Source organism: Protopterus annectens, chromosome 6.part0, assembly GCF_019279795.1.
Source record: "Protopterus annectens isolate FY-2018-M chromosome 6.part0, PAN1.0, whole genome shotgun sequence".
Classification (NCBI taxonomy): Eukaryota; Metazoa; Chordata; order Ceratodontiformes; family Protopteridae; genus Protopterus; species Protopterus annectens.
Window position 1 is genome coordinate 872,719,506 of NC_056737.1, and position 21,272 is coordinate 872,740,777.

At 44.4% G+C, this 21,272-nt stretch overlaps 1 protein-coding gene across 1 annotated transcript in view; it reads right to left on the minus strand.

Annotated features, from left to right (window-relative positions):
- DYNC1H1 (dynein cytoplasmic 1 heavy chain 1) overlaps positions 1–21,272 on the minus strand; it is a 3,754,902-nt gene that overhangs the window by 1,204,965 nt on the left and 2,528,665 nt on the right. Inside the window, exon 60 of the mRNA XM_044073590.1 lies at positions 12,343–12,547. Coding sequence (XP_043929525.1) covers positions 12,343–12,547 — 205 coding nt within the window. The remainder of the gene's footprint in view (positions 1–12,342; positions 12,548–21,272) is intronic.

Consider the following 21,272-nt stretch of genomic DNA (forward strand, 5'->3'; position numbering starts at 1 on the left):
AAAAGGTTCTAGTCCTGTGTAAATAGAATCATAACTGTCTATGAACATCTAGCAAGTGAAGTCTATTCCATTTCATTAGCAAAATTTGGAAAGAAAACAGGTAAATTAATGGTTTGATTGATGTTAACCTGTGATGCTACTTTTGGAAGAAAGTAAGGATTGGTACAAAGGGAAACCCTGTCCTTACAGAAAATCATGTATGGAACTTTAATAAACGCTTGCAGTTCTGAAACCCTCTTAGCAGGGGTAATAGCCACTAGAAACGCTGCTTTCCAAGACAAAAACTTAATATCCGTGGTTTCTGCAGGTTCAAATGGCAGAGCGACCAATGCTTGAAGAAAGTACAGTGTACTCTTACCATAAATGTAGATGTTAGAGTGTATTCACTGTTGCAGTCATTACATTTGGGTAATCCTGCTGGAAGGTTGCCATCAGTCGGCCTGAATTCCAAAATCTTGGGTCCTGCATCGGCTGCTGTCGCCTCTTCCCTGACGTTAGGTCGTCAGGGGTATAAAAGTAGCCAACGCCATATTCTTCAGTTTTTCTTGCCACAGATGTTAGTTGTCCCCTAAAAGGGTAGCTACACCACATAGGTTGTATAAATTAGAGAAGGAAAGAAAAGTTCCAGCAGAAAAAGGGGGTTGGCAGGTGGGTAACCTGGACTGCAACAGTGAATACACTAACACCTACATTTATGGTAAGTGTACACAACTGTACTATGTTCTTCGTGTTTCACTGTTGCAGTCATCACATTTGGGTAGAGTCCCAAAGCTATGGTTGGGAGGCTGCAGCTAAACAGCATTAGGAGCGGCTATGAGGTCCTGCAGAACTGCAGTGGCAAAGCCTGCCCTGGATTTAGAGTAGAGTGGCAGATGATAGTGCTTTGTAAAGGTGTGCACTGAACTCCAAGTAGCAGCCTCTAAAATGTCTTTGGTTGGTACTCCCCTGAGAAAGGCTGCTGAAGTGGCTGCAGCTCTGGTTGATTGTGGTCCAATGCCCTTAGGCACTGGCTTGCCATGGTGTAAGTAGCAGAAACGAATGCAGTGGCCTATCCACTTTGAAATAGCCTGCTTTGAGATAGGCTTTCCTTGTGATCTTGCAGCATATGCCATTAGTAATTGCTCTGTCTTCCTGAAAACTTTGGTTCTGTCCAAGTAGAATCTAAGCTGTCTGTGTACGTCCACAGAATGCAGAAATCTCTCTCCCTTGTTCTGTGGATTTGGATAAAACGTTGGCAGATGAATAGTTTGGTTAAGAGCCACAGTGGACACCACCTTAGGTATAAATGTTGGGTTTGTCTTCGGAGAGACCCTGTCTGGATAAAAAAAAAACGATAAAAGTTTCCACAGCCATGAGTGCCTGTAGCTCTGAAACTCGTCGTGCAGAAGTTATTGCTAGGAGCACAGCTGTTTTCCAAGATAAAAACTTTATATCAGCAGTGGTAGCTGGCTCGAAAGGAGGCAGGGTGAGTTTTTCCAAGACATAGTTGAGGTCCCATGCAGGTATTGGTGATCTCCTTGGAGGCCTTAAATTTTTGGCTCCTCTGAGGTACTGCTTTAATAAAGGATGTGAAAAAGTGGTGGCTCTGTATTGTAATTAGCCGAAATGGCAGAGGCATGAATTTTAATTGATGAAAAAGATAGGCATTTGTCCAGCATCTCAGTTAAGTATTGCAAAATCTGAGGAATATTTGGTTCAGCTGCATCAGTTCCTTGTGCCTGATTCCAAGCACATAATCTCTTCCATTTTCTAGTACCAGGCCTTCTGGCTTCCAAAATGACATCCATCACAGCTTTACTGAGAGGTGTGGTTTGTATAACTACATTATTTGCCATGCTGCCAGGTTTAAAGTACTGAGTTGGCTGTGCAGGATCTGATTGATTTGCTGGGACAGTAGATGAGGTATTTGAGGTAAGGTCCACGCCGGGCATTGAGACAAGTTCCTTAAGATTGGATACCAGTACTGGCGGGGCCAGTCTGGGGCAATCAGTATCATCTTTGGCTTCTCCTGTCAGACTTTTAGGAGTACCTTGGGGAGGAGAGGCAGTGGAGGAAAGGTATATACTGATAGGTTTTTCCAGCTGAAAGATAGGGCGTCCACTTTCAATGCTTGTCTGTGATAAGTCCTTGTGCAGAATCTTTTTAGTTGGTAGTTGTGAGGGGAGGCAAACAGATCTATGTCCGGGCATCCCCATTTCCTTGTTATCATGCTGAAGATTTGTGGATCCAGATTCCACTCGTGGGGATTCACGAGGTTTCTGCTTAGTTCGTCTGCCAGAGTGCTTTCCTTTCCTGGCAGGAATTGTGCCTGCAGATGTCCTTGGTAAGTCAATGCTGTGTCCCACAAAGTCATGGTTAGTCTGCAAAGCGGTAAGAATGTGTGCCTCCCTGCTTGTTTATATACCACATGACCGTGGTGTTGTCTATCAGTAGTTGTCCCGGATGAAGTAGGTCCTTGAAGGCTGTCAGGGCATTTTGAACAGCTAGCATCTCTTTTTGATTGATATGTAGATGCATTTGGTTTGAGGGCCATGTGCCCTGAATGCATCTTCCTGCCATGTGGGCCTCCAGACATAATCTGATGCATCCGTTGTTAGTGTCTGCCTGGCTGGGGGTAATGTGAATGGCTCTCCCTTGTTTTGGTGACAAGCCTTCACCCACCACCGAAACTCCTGTTGCAGGCAGGGAATGAGAGTAATCATTGTTTACAGGCTGTGGCAATGATGAGCCAAAACGCTTTTTAGGTACCATTAAAGTTTCCTCATATGCAGTCTTGCATATGGAATTAGTAGGATGCAGGATGCCATGAAGCCCAAAGCCTGCAGAATTTTTCTTGCAGATAACTGGGCTTTTGTTGCCAACATTGTGAAATAGGTAGTCAGTTGCCTTTGTTTGCCTGGCATGAGATGAGCCATCTGGGCAGTTGTATTTAAGCTTGCACCCAGGAATATTATCTCTTGAAAGGGTACTAGTTTTGATTTCTTTTCGTTGACTGTGTACCCTAGGCATGTTGGAAGTCTTTTCACAAATGCCAGATGCTGTAGAAGAATGTCCTTTTTCTCTGCTTGAATTAGACAGTCGCCCAAGTAAGGATATATTTGTATTCCTCTTGGTCTGCAGAATGCAATTACTGGTGCCAGGAACTTTGTAAAGACCCTGGGCGCAATAGATAAGCCAAAGGGCAGTGCAGAGAATTGGTAATGCATTGAGCCAGCCTTGAATCTGAGGTATCTTCTGCATGATTGTTTGATGGGGACATGCAGGTATGCCTCTTTTAGGTCTAAAGTCATAAGTCAAGCATTCTTGCCCAGCATGGGCGGAAGCTGCTGCAAAGTCAACATTTTGAATTTTGGTATGTCCAGGAATGTGTTCAGAATAGATAGGTCCAGTATTGGTCTCCAGGCCTTGTCCTTTCTGGGTACCAAGAACAGTCTTGAGTAAGATCCTTATCCCTGCTCTTGCTCTGGTACATGTCGAATAGCCATGTCCATGAGGGATGAGACTTGTTTTTGTGCCTCTGCCCATTGATCTTTTGGCAGATCTGGCCAGCCATTTGCCTTTGGCAGGGTATGGAAATGGAACTTGTAGCCTTGTGACACTATATTTAGAACCCACTTGTCCTGGACTATAATGTGCCAATTTTGAGAAAAAAGTGCTAATTTTCCCCCTAAGGGTGCTGCCAGGAGATAAGTGCTTGGTGCAGGCAAGGGGAAGTCATTGGGACAGTCTCCTATAAGGTTGTGATTTGTCCTCTCCAACTTTGGAGGTAGAAGCCCCCCCATTGTTTTGACCTGTATGAACCTTGCGCCTGGGATCTGCCTCTAGGGCATCTGGATCTGCCTCCCTTTGAGGTCTTTCTGACACAGTAAAGGACCAATTATTTGTAGGCCAGTGCCTACTACATCTAGGTGGCTGTACTTGTAAAACAATCTTTGACAGTTTGCATAGATTTAGCTTTGTCCTCCATTTTCTTTAACGCCTCTACTGCTTTAACACCAAAGTATCATGCTGTAAAGAAGCATCTAATAATTTAACTTTGACAAGATCAGGCAGATTTTGTTCCTTTAAACATGCATGCCTCCTAATTACAAAACCCGTAACTGCGGCCCTGCAGGAGACCTCCCAAAGAATCAAAACCACATTGCAAAGTATGCTTTCCACCTTGTTCAGCTGCATGCAATAAATCCTGCATTTCCTTGTGTTCTGCACATTCAGAATTTAGCAACATTTTCTGTTTAAGCAATGCCATAACATGTTGCTGATATTTGAGCATATGAAACTGACAGTTTAAGGCCCTTATAGCCAAGGTAGCAGATGTGTAAACCTTTTATCCCCATCTATCCAGTGCCCTAGAATACCTGTCAGAGGGGGTAGGGTTTTTTGCAGTGGAAGCCTAAACTCCTTTGGGACCCTATGAAATAGTTTCTGGGTCTGCAGCAGGGTTTTTAAAAAGGAATTTATAAGAGTCAGGAATCCTGTAATATCAGTCAGGCTTAACAGGAGCTAGAGGTAAGGTGTCAGGGGGTCAGACTAGACTCCGAAAGCACAATCTACAATGTAACAGGTGGAATGGCTAGAGGCCTGTGCTAAGGTAGTAAAAGGAAATCCCAGAGCCCCTTTTTAGATTCTGAAAAATCTTGGCTCTCCCAGTGGAAATGCTCCCTCATGGTATGCAAGATTTCCCCAAAACAATAGTCCTCTGGAGGAAAAGCTGAAGGTATAGACTCTTCAGCATCAGAATTGTCATAGGGGGGAAGAGAATATTCCTGATCAGAAGAGGAATCAGAACAAACAGAAACCTGATCTGAAGATTCAGTCAGTCTCTTGCCTAGGCCTCTTATCAGGAGGGGGATGGGAACCCCTGATCAAGGTAATCAAGTCTTCGGCCATTTTGAGCATCTGTTTTTTGAGCACAGAGGCCTGTCCATGTGGCTCTTGAGTTTGTTTCTTTGCTTTAGAAGGTGCTTTAGTCTTTGCCTTTGAAGCTGAAGTCGGTTTAATGTAAAGATGTTTAGGTCTGAATACACCCTCAGAAGCCGGTGCCTGCTCAACGGCTCAGGACCCATCTGAGTGAATAGTGTCAGAGGCTCCAATACCTTGGGTTTCCAATGGCATAGCTGAATCCATGTGGGAGTCTGTAGCGGCCTGCGACTCTAAAGTAGCAGGCGTCAGAGACTGCGAAAGCGCCTCACTGAGAACCGGCGACTGGCTTAGGAGAAGCTACATCATCGGTTTTGGACCTCGGTTGTTTATCTCTCTCCTTTTCTTTGCATTTCTTGAGAACTCCGGTAGTCTGGTGGCTATCAGACGACATTTCTGGACAACTAAACCGGCGTCCAAAATAGTTTAAAGCAAAATCATACAGACGCTTAACAGTGCGTTGGTTAAATCCAGCACAAAACCGACAACCAGAAATAATGTGATCAGGGCCTAGGCAAGGAATACAGTAAAAATCAAAGTCCTTATGAGGTATTTACTTTCCACAAGAAATACAAGTATTAACTTTTTCTGAACTGGAGCAAGAAAAAAGTTTCCCCAACTTCACTTTATTTAAGACTTTGGGTCTGAAACTCGAACATGAAAATCTCAGGAGTTGGCCGACCGGCACTTGCGAACTGCTTCTGCTTCGGGCACCGTGCAGCAAGAAAGACTGAAGAAAATGGTGTCAGCTGCTTCTTTTATACCCCTGACGACCTGACGTCAGGGAAGAGGTGACAGCAGCTGACGCAGGACCCAAGACTTTGGAATTCAGGCCAACTGAGGGCAACCTGCCAGCAGGATTACCCAAATGTAATGACTGCAACGGTGAAACACGAAGAACATCCATAGTAAGGTCCAATGGGGGAATAGGATCTTTGACGAGAGGACCTAATAGGAAAGTAGAAGAGCTAGCTCCTTGATGTGAAATATATGCTAGAAAATCGAGAATAGCTGAAACAGGAGCCGTGAAAGGGTCTAAACTCCTTTGAGAAGTCCAAAAGGAAAAAGTTTCCATTTGCTACGATAAACCTTCCTGTCGGAAGATTTATGAGCTGCCACAGGAATAGACCTGACTGAAGACAATCCAGGAGTCCTAGCAATTAGGGGAACTGGAGTAGTCAAGCCGTGAACTTCAAACTGTCCAGACTCGGATGAGGAACCCCCGAGGGGTGTTAAATGAGATCCTGAATGGGATCCAAGATCCATAGTGGAGCCAGATGATGAAACCAATGGAAGGGAAACCATACCTGGAAAGGCCAAAATGGGGCAATGAGGATCACTTTGCTCCCCAGTCAGCAAGCTTTCTCCAGAAACTTCGGAATAAGGGGTACACAGGAGGATAAGCATACAGAAGACCGGGAGGCCAAGCATGGACTGGGGCATCCCTGGGGGACTCCCCTGGCTGGGGGATCAGTGCAAAGAACTCATTGCATTTCGCATTGGAAGGAGCTGCGAAGAGATCGCAGCAAGGCCGACCCCATTCCAGAAAGATCTGCTCCACTACTGAAGGATTCAGAGACCACTTGTAAGACATCAGTACAGTTCGACTTAATCTGTCTGCTATAATGTTGGACCTTCCCGAAATGTGCGTTGCTGTCAGAAATAGACCGGTGGAGAATGCCCATTCTCAAACTCTCATAGCCTCACAACAAAGGGGGTTAAAGATTCTGGTCCCTCCTTGTTTGTTGATATACCAGACCACTGACATGTTGTCTGACTGAAGTGCAATGGTTCCAGAGGAAGAAAGGCATGAAGGGCCTGCAACGCCAAAAGGACCGCCCTCATTTCCAGAAAGTTTATATGCAACCTGTTCTCGATAGGGGACCACAGGCCTTTGACTGTCCTGCCTGAACAATGCCCCCCCCCCAGCCAAATTGGGAGGCATCCGTGGTCACTTTGGCTTGGACAGAGGCTGGAACAAAAGTTAGTCCCTCCAAAATTTCCAGAGAATGCATCCACCAAAGAAGGGACGACCTACAGACTTGACTGAGGTGCATTAGATTCCACAACGGAAGATCCAACAGGGACCATTGCACCGCTGCAGTCCACTGTAGTACTCGCATGTATAATCGGGCACACGGAAGAAGCATTATGGTCGCTGCCATAGAACCTAGGTCCCTCAAAACCAATTCTGCTGAGGGAAGGTGAGAAAGGTAGATGAAAGCAACATGCAACCTTAGGTTTCAAACTCTCTCTGTGGTCAGGAAGATTTTTGTCTGTAGTGTGTCTGTGACCCTATGTAGTTTATCACCTGGACAGGATTCAGAAGAGATTTGGATGCATTGATTATAATCTTTAAGTGGAGTGCAGGCTTTAGGAAATAATCCCTGGTGCAGTAAAGTAGACGCTTGGTGGGAGCAGTAAGGAGCCAATTGTTCAGGTAAGGGTAGACCTGAATCCAATGAAGTCTCAGGTGAGCCGCTACTACTGCCATCACTTTGGTGAACACCCTGCGGACTGTGGTGAGACCAAAGGGTAGGGCTCAAAACTGGTAATGATAGACTCCTAGTTGGAAGTGGAGGAACCTCCTGGTGCTTCTGTGCATCTTTATGTGATAGTTGGCATCCTGGAGGTCGAACATGCACATCATCGCTCTCTTGCAGGTACGGCATTGATGGACTGTAAGGTGACCATCCGGAACTTTTCTTTGGCAACTGACAGGTTCAGGGTAGAAAGGTCCAGAATTGGTCTCAAGTCCCCCGTTTTCTTTGGCACCAAAAAGAACCTGGAGTAGATGCCCGATCCAGACTGATCTCAGGGGATGAGTTCGATGGCTCGTTTCTCTAGCAGCTTGGAAATTTCCAGTGCTGCTGCCGCCTCCTGTGTGGGTGGTACATCTGGGAGGTGTTCGGGAGGAACCACACATGGGACTGAGTATCCTCTGGAAATTATTTGAAGCACCCAGCAGTCTGGTATTACAGACTTCCATGCCACCAGGTGCAACGACAAGTGACCCCCGACTGCCTCCAGAGTAGAGCAGTCGGGCAACCCCTCAGGGTTGCTGCGCGGGCCTGTCTAAGAATGCTTCTCGAGATTCAAAATTCCTTGGACTACCTCGGCCTCTAGGCCGCCATCTATCCTGTCCCCCTCTGCCTCCGAAGGAAAAAGAGCTCAGAGTGTCCCGAGAATACTGAGACTTCCGGAACCACATCTTCTTTTGCCCTCGTTGATTTCGGGAAAAGGATCTTTGAGGGTTTGAGAAGCAGATTCTGACGGCAGACAGTGTCTTCCCGTCTTTCTCACTCTGGACGAAGTGTCTTGGATGGTCTTACCAAAAAGGGTAGAACTGTCATAAGGGGGGTTTGCAAAAGATGCCTTGAAGGGTTCCGAGAACTGACAATCTGAGCCAGGTGTTACGCCTCATGGACATGCCGGACCTAGCTGCCCTAGCCGCTCCTTCAGTAGCATGTGAGAGGAGTCGCATGGACGTGTTGGAAACCGCTGTCAAAGTTGCCATCCGCATGTCTCTGTCCTCCTGCGACATGGACTTTGGGAGACTCTCAGCCAGTTCCTTTACCAGGTCGAGCTGTAGTCTAGTAACGTGGGCCAGATAGTTCAGCACCCTGATGGAAAAGGTAGTTGACGCATAAACCCACTTCCCTATGCGGTCCATCATTCTAGACTCTCAGTCAGGAGGATGAACCGAGGAACTCTCCTGGGCTAGTTCCTTTTTGGTGGCTGCTACTATCTCCATAGCATCTACAGGGAACCCTTTTTGTTCCACGCTGGTCCTGTGGGGGGGGCTCAACATTTTGTCTGGGCGTTTTGGGATTGGTTCCATGGTGTCCGGCTCCTTCCAAGCCCATCAGGGGATTTGCGGGAGGGGGACACCAAGGAAGTAGATGGGCCAGTGCCAAAAGCCTCCAGGAACACAGATTCATCCGAGGAAGGCTTTGGGGCAGACCAACCTCCCGACTGACATAGGATTTCTATGACGACTCCAAAGGAGACATCCTTGAGAGGTGATCTGAGGGAACCTTCCCCATCACTCAAATCCATGTCCTCTGAGGGACTCCGGGGAGTCCAAGTGGCTCCTCCTGCACGTATGCTTGCAAGGTACATCTCTGGTGGGGCTCTCGGGGGAGAACGTGCAAGCAACTTGTTCCTCAGGGAGAACCGCCTGAGGCTCCTCGAGCATGTGCTGTCCCTCAGGTAAAATGATGAGATTCGCACACAAAGCAGAGGGAGTCATGACGGAGTCCGAAGAAATAGTCAAGGGTCTTGATCCAGTGGAGAGAACCCTTTCTACCACACTGAACGCTGAGGAAGAACAAGCTTCCTGGGCCAGCAGTAAGGAAACCACTCTCCCTCGATCCAATGCGAGAATCGGAGCCAGGCCCAAAGTGGCTGGATCTCCGAGGGGGGGAACTTGACCCAACAACGTCAGAGCCAATGGAAAAAGTTCCACTTCCTTTGATCAAACACCCAGGCTCCAGCTCCGAGAGCTACTCTTATCCGAACTGGTCGGATCAGACACGCTCCAGGCAGCTGTTGGCATTGAGGAGACAGGTAGTGTCGGCACTGACCCCCTGACTAAGGCCATCCTCGGATCCATGTATTCTGAACCCGGAGGTCAGATTTGAGAAGGAGAAATTGGAATGAACAAAGGAAGCGAGCTTCCCCCCCCTCCAGAGGGAGAGGTGGCTGGCTAGACTCCTATCTGGATTTGTGTGCGAATGAACCTCCATTTTATCCATATCGACTTTGGAAAGGCTTCAGGTGGACCGCGACAAGGCCCTGGACTCAGACCTGACGGGTCGAGGAACAGAGGCCCTAGATGGTGGTTGCGGCTCTTCCGGCTCCGGGGAAAATCTGGGAGATCAGAGCAGAGGGGAGTCACGGTGCCTAGACTGACTCTTGGTGGGAGTTCCTGATGCTCTCTCTTCTCTCTGCCTTTTCTGCGCTCCGCTTCTGCAGGTTTAGAAGTGGAAGGGTGAGTCCCAGCCTGGGAGCGAGGAGAAGGACAAGAGAGGAAGTAAGAGAGGTGGCCACAGCGAAGCAGTAGAGGAAGCAGCTGCCTCCGTAGTAGGCAGTAGGCCTTTCAAAGTTAACTTGGCCTGTCTATCCTTAATGACGCACGGGTTGAAACCCGCGCAAATGGCATGATCAGTATTTAAATGGGCTACACCCAAACACATCACGCAGAGAGTGTGGCCATCAGCGGGTGACAATTTGTGGCCACACTCAGTGCACCTCTTAAAGACAGGCTTAGGATCAGTCAGGTCTCACACAAAGATTTTAAGAGAAGTCTAACAAACAAAACATAGAAAACAAAACTATTTTCTACACACACCCACTTGCCACACTCTCAGAAGGTACAGAGAATGCTGAGGGGGGGAGGGGAAGACAACTATACACTAACTAAAAACTACACAAAAACCCCAAAGCTCGACACACCAGCGAGGGGAGGAAGAGAAGGAACCTACAATGACAAAACTACACAAAAAAAAAAAACCCACTCAAAAACACTTAATACCAAAACTACCCAACTCTGACTCAGAGCTCAGGATCATGATGCTTATGGCTAGCCGCGGCAAAAGAGATCTGGGAGCTGGAAGATAGTGGAGGTGTATTATGGGTAAGGGGAGGAGCTTGGAGCAGATGGTAGTGAAATTGCCAGCTCGGATCCGGTACCACAGGTTGAAGATCAAATGAAGTAAACTACTTCAGACAGGAACTGTACCATGCAAAGTAAATAGTTTGCAAATCTTCTTGACATTTATCTAAACCTAGAATCCTTACCCCAAAAAGAAAATTCAGAGAACAGCTTTCCCACTTTGGGTAGATGCAGACAGACTGTAGAATCATCCTTGTGTGTCATATAAATCTAGTCTTTCCAAGAGAGACATGTACAACCCTAAAAGGCTTTTCAGGTTGTGGAGATGGACAATATCTACATTTGTGAGAATTTTCAGTGTCAGTGTTATGTATTTTGAAAGGGAGAATGAATATGTCACAACATACAAATCTTTCCACCACGAGTTGAAAATGAATTTTAGTTTCCTTTTGAAAACTTCACAGATACTTGCAATGATCCAGGTCTCAATGTTCTAGCCACAGAACATCAGTTCACTGAGGATACAAATATAAATCCTCGCAGTTTTCTGCACAAAACATTCTCTTACACATTTACATTTGATGGAAGGTTGAAGTATGACAACAGCAGTATCAGACAAGGTTTACAGGGGAACTAGCCTGAAAAAAGCCTCCAAAACAGTTAGGTTTGCCCTCTGTTGATACCCCTTTACCTAACAGTTACAAAGGGGAAAACAACATGCATACCAACAAATGTACTTGCTAAGACATTATTTTGTTTTTACTTGCATTTCATTGACTGGGTTAGTCGCACTAAGCCACTGGCATCTTTTCAGGGGAGACACTCAATGTAGTATTCACAGTGAACAGAAACCTGATTAGGGTACCTGTGAACTTCTCTTGCTCTTTTTGGTAACTGCCAAGTGATCCTTTACATCCACCTTAGCTACAAACAGCTCAAACAAATGGGACATCAGTTTAACTTCTCATCCGAAGTATGGTATGACTAAAGTTAACAAAATGCAGACATGGAAATGAAATGAGGTAAGAATGCAGTCAGGAGGCCTTATAAATCATAACAGGCAAGTATTTTTTTTTAATTTGTGGGAGGCAAGCCCACCTGTTCCCATGCAGATGGGCTGTACTTGATGCAATTCCCAGATAACAGAAAATTATTCTGAACTTGGCAAAGGAGTTACATAATCTTTAATGGTCTGTCTACTCAGTCTTTAGGTCTGGAATGAGCAGGCATCTATGTGATGGGCATTGACAATAATGAAAATAATGGAACAGAAACCTTATCTGCAATTACAGGATACATGAGCAATATAAAATCTTCAATCAGATTTTTAATCTTATTTATTCATTCAGGTTTGTTAAATGGTATACTGAACTGATCAATTAGTCTTCAATTCAGTCAATGCCTAGGCCAAACAAACTCAAAACAAATAGCTTTAGTGGTATTATAACAAAAAGGCTACAGTACAAAACAGAGTTTTCAGTTAATACAAAGTAATAATGATGTACATGTAATGTTAGCAAGCAATGAAAGACAACATGCTACTGTTCATTTAGCTACATAACACTGGTGGAAAACCTAACAGAGTCAATATTACAAATTAGGGTGCCACAACATTGAAGAAAAGAGCAAGCAGGCAATAAGTATTTTTTTAGTGATGGACTAAAGAAACATTCACATTCTATTTCATCTTTAACATGAGTAGTCAAGAGATGTAGAGAACTTCATATCAGTTAAGAGCAATATCTCTTACAACTCTAAATGATCACAAAACAGAATACACAATGAAAAATTTTTTTTTTTTTTACCTGATGTAGGGTCTGATGAACAAACACACAACTATTGACAATAGCCTCTCTGTGTGATGGAGGTTGTGGAAGCTTGTCATAAACAATTGGCATGTAGTCTGGCACAATGTAATTAGGCTTTTCAAGGTCCATTTTACAGGTAAACTCTTTCCCAACCTGGTAAAGGGCCTCAGTAGACCAATCACCAAACCAATTAAGCACACACCTAGAATAAAGCATACAATATACATCAGTCATGCATCTGCCAACTACAACTAGTAATTAACAGCTAACAAAAGTACACATCTCAAAGCATCACACTCAATAATTGCTATTCTCCCTCCTGAAATGCAAGCATATAAAGTGAATAAACACATTTAATAGAAAATATACACACCCTCAAAATTAAGCAGCCTCTAAATGCAACTTAAGTTTAGTATCAGTTTTAGAAATGATGCTATGCTGAAACACAGGATCCCGACACAAACATCAAAATATACCCACGCCAAAACCCAAAATATCAAATCCCAGACTTGCCCATTGGTAGGATGTTGTGCTGTTCTGTGTTATTTTAGAACGGTTTAAAAACTGTAAAACAGTTACTGTTTTACTTACCTCACCTACAGTGTCGCTAGTTCAGTCTGGACACATAGCAGCCTCACCGCCACTCTCCCAACTACTAGTTGCTACCTCTCCCTTTCTGGCCTGCCCACCACATAATATCCCTGTTCTCTTGGAAGAATCTCTAGAAACTTTTTTTCACATCCCAGCTCTTCACTGCAAAGTACTTTCTTCTGTATTTTTTGTCCACTAGATGGCACCCTACCCTTGCAACAATATTCTACCTGAATCTCTCTCTCTCTCCCCACTACATTAATCTTACCTATTTTTCCTGCTGTTTGTAACATTGCTTCTGAACCTTTCCTCTTCTCCTTCACAGATATTTTCTATTAAATTCTCAGTTTGACCACTTTTATCACTCCTTTGACCACCTCCACTTACCTTAAATTAGCTGCTTTTTCTGATTGTTTTCAGACTGTTGTCCTTCCTTTTGTCTTTACCCGCTCCGTTCCCCTACCCTACCCCCAATTCCCACCCACCACTAAACTTATACTTCCTTAACCACTCCCCTTACTTTTATTTCCTCCAATCACACTTTCACCCTCCTCTCCTGGACTGCTTATCACCATCCACCTGCCACACTTACTTTTTCACAAGTATCATCCATCGCCTCCTGTCATTATTTCTTCTTCCTCTTCCCAAATTAACTCCTTGCAACTCTCCTGTCACTATGCATACTCTAGTAACTTTGTCACATTCAAAACAACTTATCACAATCTCAATTTTCCCTTTCCTTATTGTACCCTACTTTCTAACATCCTATGAACATCGTAGCCTCACAGAATTTAATACCTTCTCCAGACATATTACTTTACCTTCCATAAATTAATTTCATCACTGTTTTATCATATTTTCTCCAGGCTACCTTCCTACAAAATTTCATAGAAAGGTTCACATTACCTATTCCCATCATAAAGACAGAAAGTCCCTACTCATTTCCCCTAAACCTTCTAACTGGTTAAAAAGATTAATCCTCTGTCTTCTAGCAGGTGACATTCAACCCAACCCAGGCCTAAACAACACTTCAACTAGAAACCCTCTTTGCACTCTTCCCTCTAACTCAAATATACTAACCAAACCCCCAAACTCTCTCACTACTGCTCACCTTAACATCTGTAGTATTAAAAATAAAATTGCTCCCCTTCATGCTCTACTTCACATACACTCATTCGACATCCTTTGCCTGTCTGAAACCTGGCTTAAACCAGTAATTCTGGACAAGGAAATTATTCCCCCTGGCTACAACATCCATCGACTAGACCGTAATGTAAAAAAGGGTGGTGGAATAGCAATCCTCTACAAATCACAGATACAAATCACTGCCTTACAGGATAAGCCTCCCTTTAAAAGTAATGCTGAAATCCTTATATCCAAACTCCAGCTTAATGACTACAAATCCATCTATATAATCTGCATCTACCTTCCCCCAGGCAATAACATCATTACCTTAGAAGAAATCCTTAACTGGCTAGCCATTCACTTTCCACAAGAAACAATTATCCTTGGGGATGTCAATATGGACTGGAATACCTGCCCTTCAACTGACCCTTCCACTCTCTTAAATCTTCATGGTTCTTCACAAACCATTCTTTCCCCCACCAAAACAAATAAACCTAGCAACAAAGAAAGCATTTTAGACTGGATCCTGATAAATAGCCACAACCAAGCATATACAGTAGATACGCCGCCTGAGGATATAAAACTAATACCCCCTATTTAACTAAATACAAAATGGTTAGAACAAACACAAATTTTAACCCTGATAGCTTTGAAGGTGAACTTAGGTCCTGCAATTGGTCTCCTCTTAAACACCTCCCACTGGATGATGTCAAGACTTATTTTAACTCTAAATTCTTATCTAGTCTCGACTCGCATGAGCCCACAAGATCCATCAAACTTTGCTCAAAAGCCACCCCTTGGCTATCAAAGGACACAAGGCAAAAGATTATTCTGAAAAATAAACTCTGGTCCAAATACCGCAGTACTAAAGATCCCACTGACCAACTCAATTTTAGACAAATAAACATTACAAAAAAACAGCACTTCTTCATAAAAGAAACTACTACTGCCATTTGCAACAGGGCTAACCTACATAATCCACAAAAGTTCTGGGCAGGAATAAATAGTCTCTTAAAGCCCGGCCACTCGGACACTCCAAGTCCATCAGGCACCTCCCAAGATAACCCCAAACAGACTGCTAATGCCTTCAAATACCTTCTTAACTGATGCTGTCCAGTCTCTTTCTAATCAACTCTCCCCCAATATCTCCTGTCTTTCCACCTCCTCTAACACTTCTATTCCCACATTTCAACTACAACATGTACCCTCTTCACTCATTTGTTCTCTTCTACATAAACTTAAGCCATCCTCTCCATCAGGTGACCTTCTACCTGCTCTGTATCTAAAAGTTGCTGCTAATCCTTTAACCTATTCTCACCATCCTGATTAACAGAACCACTGAAGGCTACATTCCTTCACTCTGGAAATATCTCATATTATTCCCCTTCATAAAGGTGGAAACTCAACTGAACTCTCTAACTACCGACCCATAGCCTTGCTCTTTCCTCTTGCTAAAATCATGGAAAAATGTGTCCAGAAGCAACTTCTGAATCACCTGTTAACTAACAATCTGCTAGCTGTCAACACAGCTTTAGACCCTGCCATAGCACCACCGCTGCCCTCCTCTCCTACACAGACTGCATCAATAAAAACAGGAACAATAATACCCTTATCTCTGCTATATTTATTGATCTATCCAAAGCCGTTGATATAGTCAATCATGAGATACTGTTAAACTTACTTAAATCGTTTGCACTAGAGACAAGTTCAATTAAGTGGTTCCACTTATCTGCACAACAGACAACAGGCTGTGCGTTGCCATAACTTATCCAACCACCTCCCCATTACTCTAGGAGTCCCCCAAGGCTCAATTATTGGCCCTCTCCTGTTTTCAATTTTCATTAATGATCTTCATACTCGTATTTCCCCTGCCACCTGTATACAATATGCAGATGATTCTACTTTAATCTGTTTTGCCTCATCCCCCTCTGAACTGCACTCTCACCCAAAAGAATTTCGAAACCATAGAGATGTGGTTCCTCAAACAATACTTAATTTTAAACCCCCCAAAAAACAAATTATTACTTTTTTCATCGACCTGAAAATCCTCTCCACTGAACTTCTGTCATATCAAACAATGGCACCAGCTTATCACCCGATCCAACTACCAAACTCCTCGGAGTTGAGATAAACAATCTGACCTTTGACACTCACATCAACAATACTATAAAATTAGTTAACAGAAAACTAGGCTCCCTCTATAGAATTAAACCATTCCTTACTCCACTTGCCAGAACTTCCATTGCTCATTCCCATCTTATTTCCACCCTCCTGTATGCCTCCTCTATCTACACTTCCTTGTCCAAAACTAACCTCACCAAATTGTCTGTTGCTTACAATATTGCCAGATTTGCCACCGACTCTACTTTTAGAACCCATCACTGCCAAAAGTTAAGGCAACTACGATGGCTCGAACTGCAAAACCTAATTCTATTTCACCAGCTCTTCTTAGCCCACAAAATCCTCTACAAACCCACAAACACTCCCATACTTACTTCCCTTAACACTCCTTACTGTAATCTTAAAAGCCTTCGTTCCTCTGACAAATTACTTATATCCACTAGTAAACCCAATAACACAGCCGGCAAATCCTTGTTCTCCAACACAGTAGGAAAAAAGTACAGTTTTGTACCTACCATAAATGTAGATGTCCGAGAGGTATGCATCTGCAGTCCTAACAAATGGGTTGTCCTGGCCTCAGGCAGCCCTTCGGTCGGCCGGATTCCAAAGTCTGGGTCTGGCCTCGGCTGATGTCGCACTTCACCCGACGTCATAGCTGCAGTTCAGCGGGTATAAAGGCATCAGCCGATGCCATTTTCCTCAGTGTTTCTTGCCCCAGATGCCAGGTGCCCTCTAGGAAGGCTAAATTTGGATAAATGCAAATGTTTCCAAACAATAGAGAGCAAATAGAAATAAACATGTATATACATATATACAAACAAATACACCATAATAGATTCCCCAGCTAGCTACAAGATGGGCAAATACCCTAGGAGTACCACAGAGGGAAGGAGGGTGGGTAATCCTGACTGCAGATGCATACCTCTCGGACATCTACATTTATGGTAGGTACAAAACTGTACTATGTCCTTCAAGGATGCATCTGCAGTCCTAACAAATGGGTAGAATACCATAGCCAAACTGGGGGAGGAGGCACTAAGGAGGCACTAAGAGTTTATGGTGTAGTTAAGATCCCTTGCAAAACAGCAGTGGCAAAACCTGCTCGGGATCTGGAGTATAAAGGTAGATTATAATGCTTGGCAAATGTATGCACGGAGCTTCAAGTAGCAGCCTCTAAAATGTCTTTGGTAGCCACTCCTCATAAGAAAGCTGTAGTAGTGGCTGTAGCCCTTGTGGAGTGAGGTCTGATGTTTTCTGCAGTTGCCTTTCCATGGAAAGAGTAACAAAATCTAATGCAATTTCCTATCCATTTTGAGATTGTTTGTTTTGAAATTGCTTTTCCTTCCATTCCTGTTGCATATGCTACCAGAAGCTGGTCAGTTTTTCTATTGTTCTTGGTTCTGTCCAGGTAGTAGCGCAATTGTCTGTGTACATCCAAGGTATGCAGCAATCTTTCCCCCCTGTTCTGTGGATTGGGGAAGAAAGTTGGTAGGTGTATTGCTTGATTTAATGATACCCTGGAGACCACCTTTGGCATAAAGGTAGGATTAGTTCTCATGGACACTCTATCCTGATGGAAGATAAGGAAGGGCTGTACTGCCATTAATGCCTGTAATTCAGAAACCCTTCTAGCTGAAGTGATTGCAAGCAGGAATGCAGTCTTCCAAGATAAGTACTGTAATTCTGCTGTTGCTGCTGGTTCAAAAGGGGGAAGTGTCAACTTTTCTAACACAAAGTTCAAGTCCCATGTAGGCAATGGAGGTTTCCTTGGTGGCTTTACATTTTTAATTCCTCTGAGAAACTGAGTAGAGGTTGAGAAAAGAATGGAGGATCCATGTTGTATTCTGCTGAAATTGCTGATGCATGAATCTTAATGGAGGAGTAGGAGAGACCATTGTGGAAAAGCTCTGCTAAGTATTCCAGGATGTTAGCTAGGTTTGCCAATGATGCATCCACTCCTTTTGTTGCACTCCAAATGAGATATCTTTTCCATTTTGCTGTATAAGTTTTCCTTGTTGAGGGTCTGCGAGCCTCCAAGATAATGTCTTTAACCCTTTGAGATAAATCTGGGTTATTTTTCCTTATGTAATGTTCCAAGCAGCTAGCTGCAGTGTTTTCAAGTTTGGATGCAGGATTTTGAAGTTGTTCTGTGTTAGCAGTAGAGGTAGTAAGGGTAGAGGCCATGCGTGTTCCCGGGACATACTCCTCAGTAGCGGGTACCAATGTTGCCTTGGCCAATCTGGAGCTATCAAGATGATCCTTGGGTGATCTTCCTTGATCTTCAGTAGCACTTTGTGCATCAAAGGAAGAGGTGGGAATGCATATGCTGTCAGGTTTTCCCAACTGAAGGATAGGGAGTCCACCTTCCAAGCAAGTGGGTGGTATGTCCTTGTGCAGAATTTTTTCAATTGGTGGTTGTGTAGGGATGCGAACAGGTCTATTTCTGGCAGTCCCCATTTCCTTGTGATGGTTTTGAAGATGTCTGGATGTAGCATCCATTCGTGGGCATCTGTGGTGGTTCTGCTTAAGATGTCTGCTAGTATATTTTCTTTTCCTGGCACAAATATGGCTTGGAGCTGAATGTTGAGGCACAAGGCCACATTCCAGAGGTCCATTGCCATCCGGCATAGAGGATATGAATGTGTGCCTCCCTGTTTGTTGATATACCACATGACTGTGGTGTTGTCCGTCCTTATCAGCAAATGACCCTGTTGAAGAAATGGTCTGAATGTCTGAATTGCCTGTTTTACTGCCAGCATCTCTTTTTGATTTATGTGTAGGTTCATCTGGTCTTGAGTCCATAAGCCTTGTATGCACTTGTCCACCATGTGTGCCCCCAACCGAGGTCTGAGGCGTCCGTGGTGATAGTCTGGCTTGGGTGAGGCCTGTGGAAGGGCAGTCCTTTGTTCAATTGACAGGCCTGGGCCCACCACTGGAATTCTTGCTTCAGGCATGGAATTATTGGAATTTGGGTTTCTAGGCTGTGCTTGTGCTGAGACCATAAATTCCTCAGGTACCATTGCAACTTCCTCATATGTAGCCTGGCATGTGGGATTAATATTATGCAGGATGCCATGTAACCCAGGGCTTGCAGGATTTTCCTTGCTGTAAGCTGGTTCTGCATTGTTAGTGCCATGAAGTAGAGTGGTAGCTGCTTCTGTTTTTCTGCTGTGAGGAATGCCATCTGGTTTGATGTGTCCAGTTCTGCACCCAGGAAGGTTATCCTTTGGGATGGTATCAGCCTTGACTTTTTTGTGTTGACTGTGTATCCCAGGGCTTACAGCAGGTGAATAACCTTTTTCAAATCTTTTGTTAATTTGTCTTTGCTGTCCGCTTGTAACAGGCAGTCGTCCAGGTATGGATAAATTTGAATTCCATGAAGCCTGCAATGAGCAATTACTGATGCCAGGCATTTCGTAAATACTCTGGGCGCAGTAGATAAGCCAAAAGGCAATGCTGAGAATTGATAATGCTCTGATCCTGCAAGAAATCTGAGGTATCTTCTGCAATTTGGTCGTATGGGGACGTGCAGGTATGCCTCCTTGAGATCCAGAGTCACCAGCCAAGACTCCTTGCCCAGCATGGGAAGAAGTTGCTGTAGGGTCAGCATTTTGAATTTTGGAACAATGAGATATGTGTTTAGAGCGGACAGGTCGAGGATAGGTCTCCATTGGTTTTCCTTTCTTGGTACTAGGAAAAGCCTTGAATAAAATCCTTGTACTTGTTGCATAGCCGGTACCTTTTCTATAGCTCTCATCCTTAGTAAGTGGTCTATTTGCTGTAGAGCATTTGTCCTTTGGTTTGGAGGTAGGTTTGGCATTCCTCTCTTCCTTGGAAGAGTATGGAAGTGAAACCTGTAGCCTTTGTCTATTGTCTGTAAAATCCATTTGTCTCCTGTAATGTAATGCCAATTTACTGAAAATAAGGCTAATTTTCCGCCTAAGGGTGCTGCCAGTTGTTCCCTGGTAGGCGGTTTCAGAGCCAAGTCACTGTGATTGTCCTGTAGAAGTGGTAGTGGCTGGATCTGTGGCAGTAGTTCTCTGGCTGTTAGGCTGCCACTGGCGTCCCCTGTAGGCACCTCTGGATTGACCTCTGCCTCTAGGGCGTCTATTTCTGCTTCTCTGTGCTCTGGTGGTGTCTGGAAAGGACCAATTCTTGGAAGGCCAGTTCCTACTAAACCTCGGAGGCTGGACCAGTAAGAAATCCTTGACTGTCTGGACAGATTTAGCTTTTCTTCCACCTTCTTCAACACTTGCTGTGCAGGGGAACCAAACAAACTGTGCTTTTCCATGGGAGCATCTAGAAGCTTTGACTTTACATGGTCTGGTAAGGATTGCTCTTTTAACCATGCATGCCTTCTGATCACTGTACCAGTCATAGCTGATCTAAAGGAAGCCTCCAGTGCATCATAGCCGCATTTTAAGGAATGATTACTGACCTGCTGAGTGTTATGCACCAAATCCTGAAGGGACTTGCGGTCTAAAGGTTCAGGCGAGGACAGTTTTTTAGTGAGCTGATCTAACAGAAATTCCTGATACTGAATCATGTGGAATTGACAGTTTAAGGCCCTAGCCGAAAGAGTAGCAGAAGTATAAACTTTTTTACCCCATCTCTCCAATGCCCTAGATTCTCTTTCAGAGGGGAGGGTTTTTTTGGCAGAGGCAGCCGCTACAGCTTTGGGGCCCTGTGATATAGTTTCAGGATCTGCAATAGGAGCCTTGTATAAATGATAATGTGTGTCCGGAACCCTGTAGTATCTGTCGGGCTTAGCAGGGGCCGGAGGCAGTGAGTCAGGGGCAGTACAAGCATCATTAAATGCATCATCCACAAGTGTAAGTACTGGAGGTATAGCTAAAGGCCTATGCTGTGGTAAATGTAAAAAGGTCCTAAGCCTTTTCCTAGAATCTGAAAAATCCTGGCCCTGCCATTGAAATTGTTCCCTCATAGCATGCAAGGTTTCCCCAAAAGAAAATTCCTCAGGAGGAGAGGCAGAAGGTATGGAATCCTCTGCATCAGAGTCCTCATATGGAGAGTAAGGGCCCTCTGGAGGATTTGTGTTTTCTGAATCAGAGGAATAATCTGAAGAAACT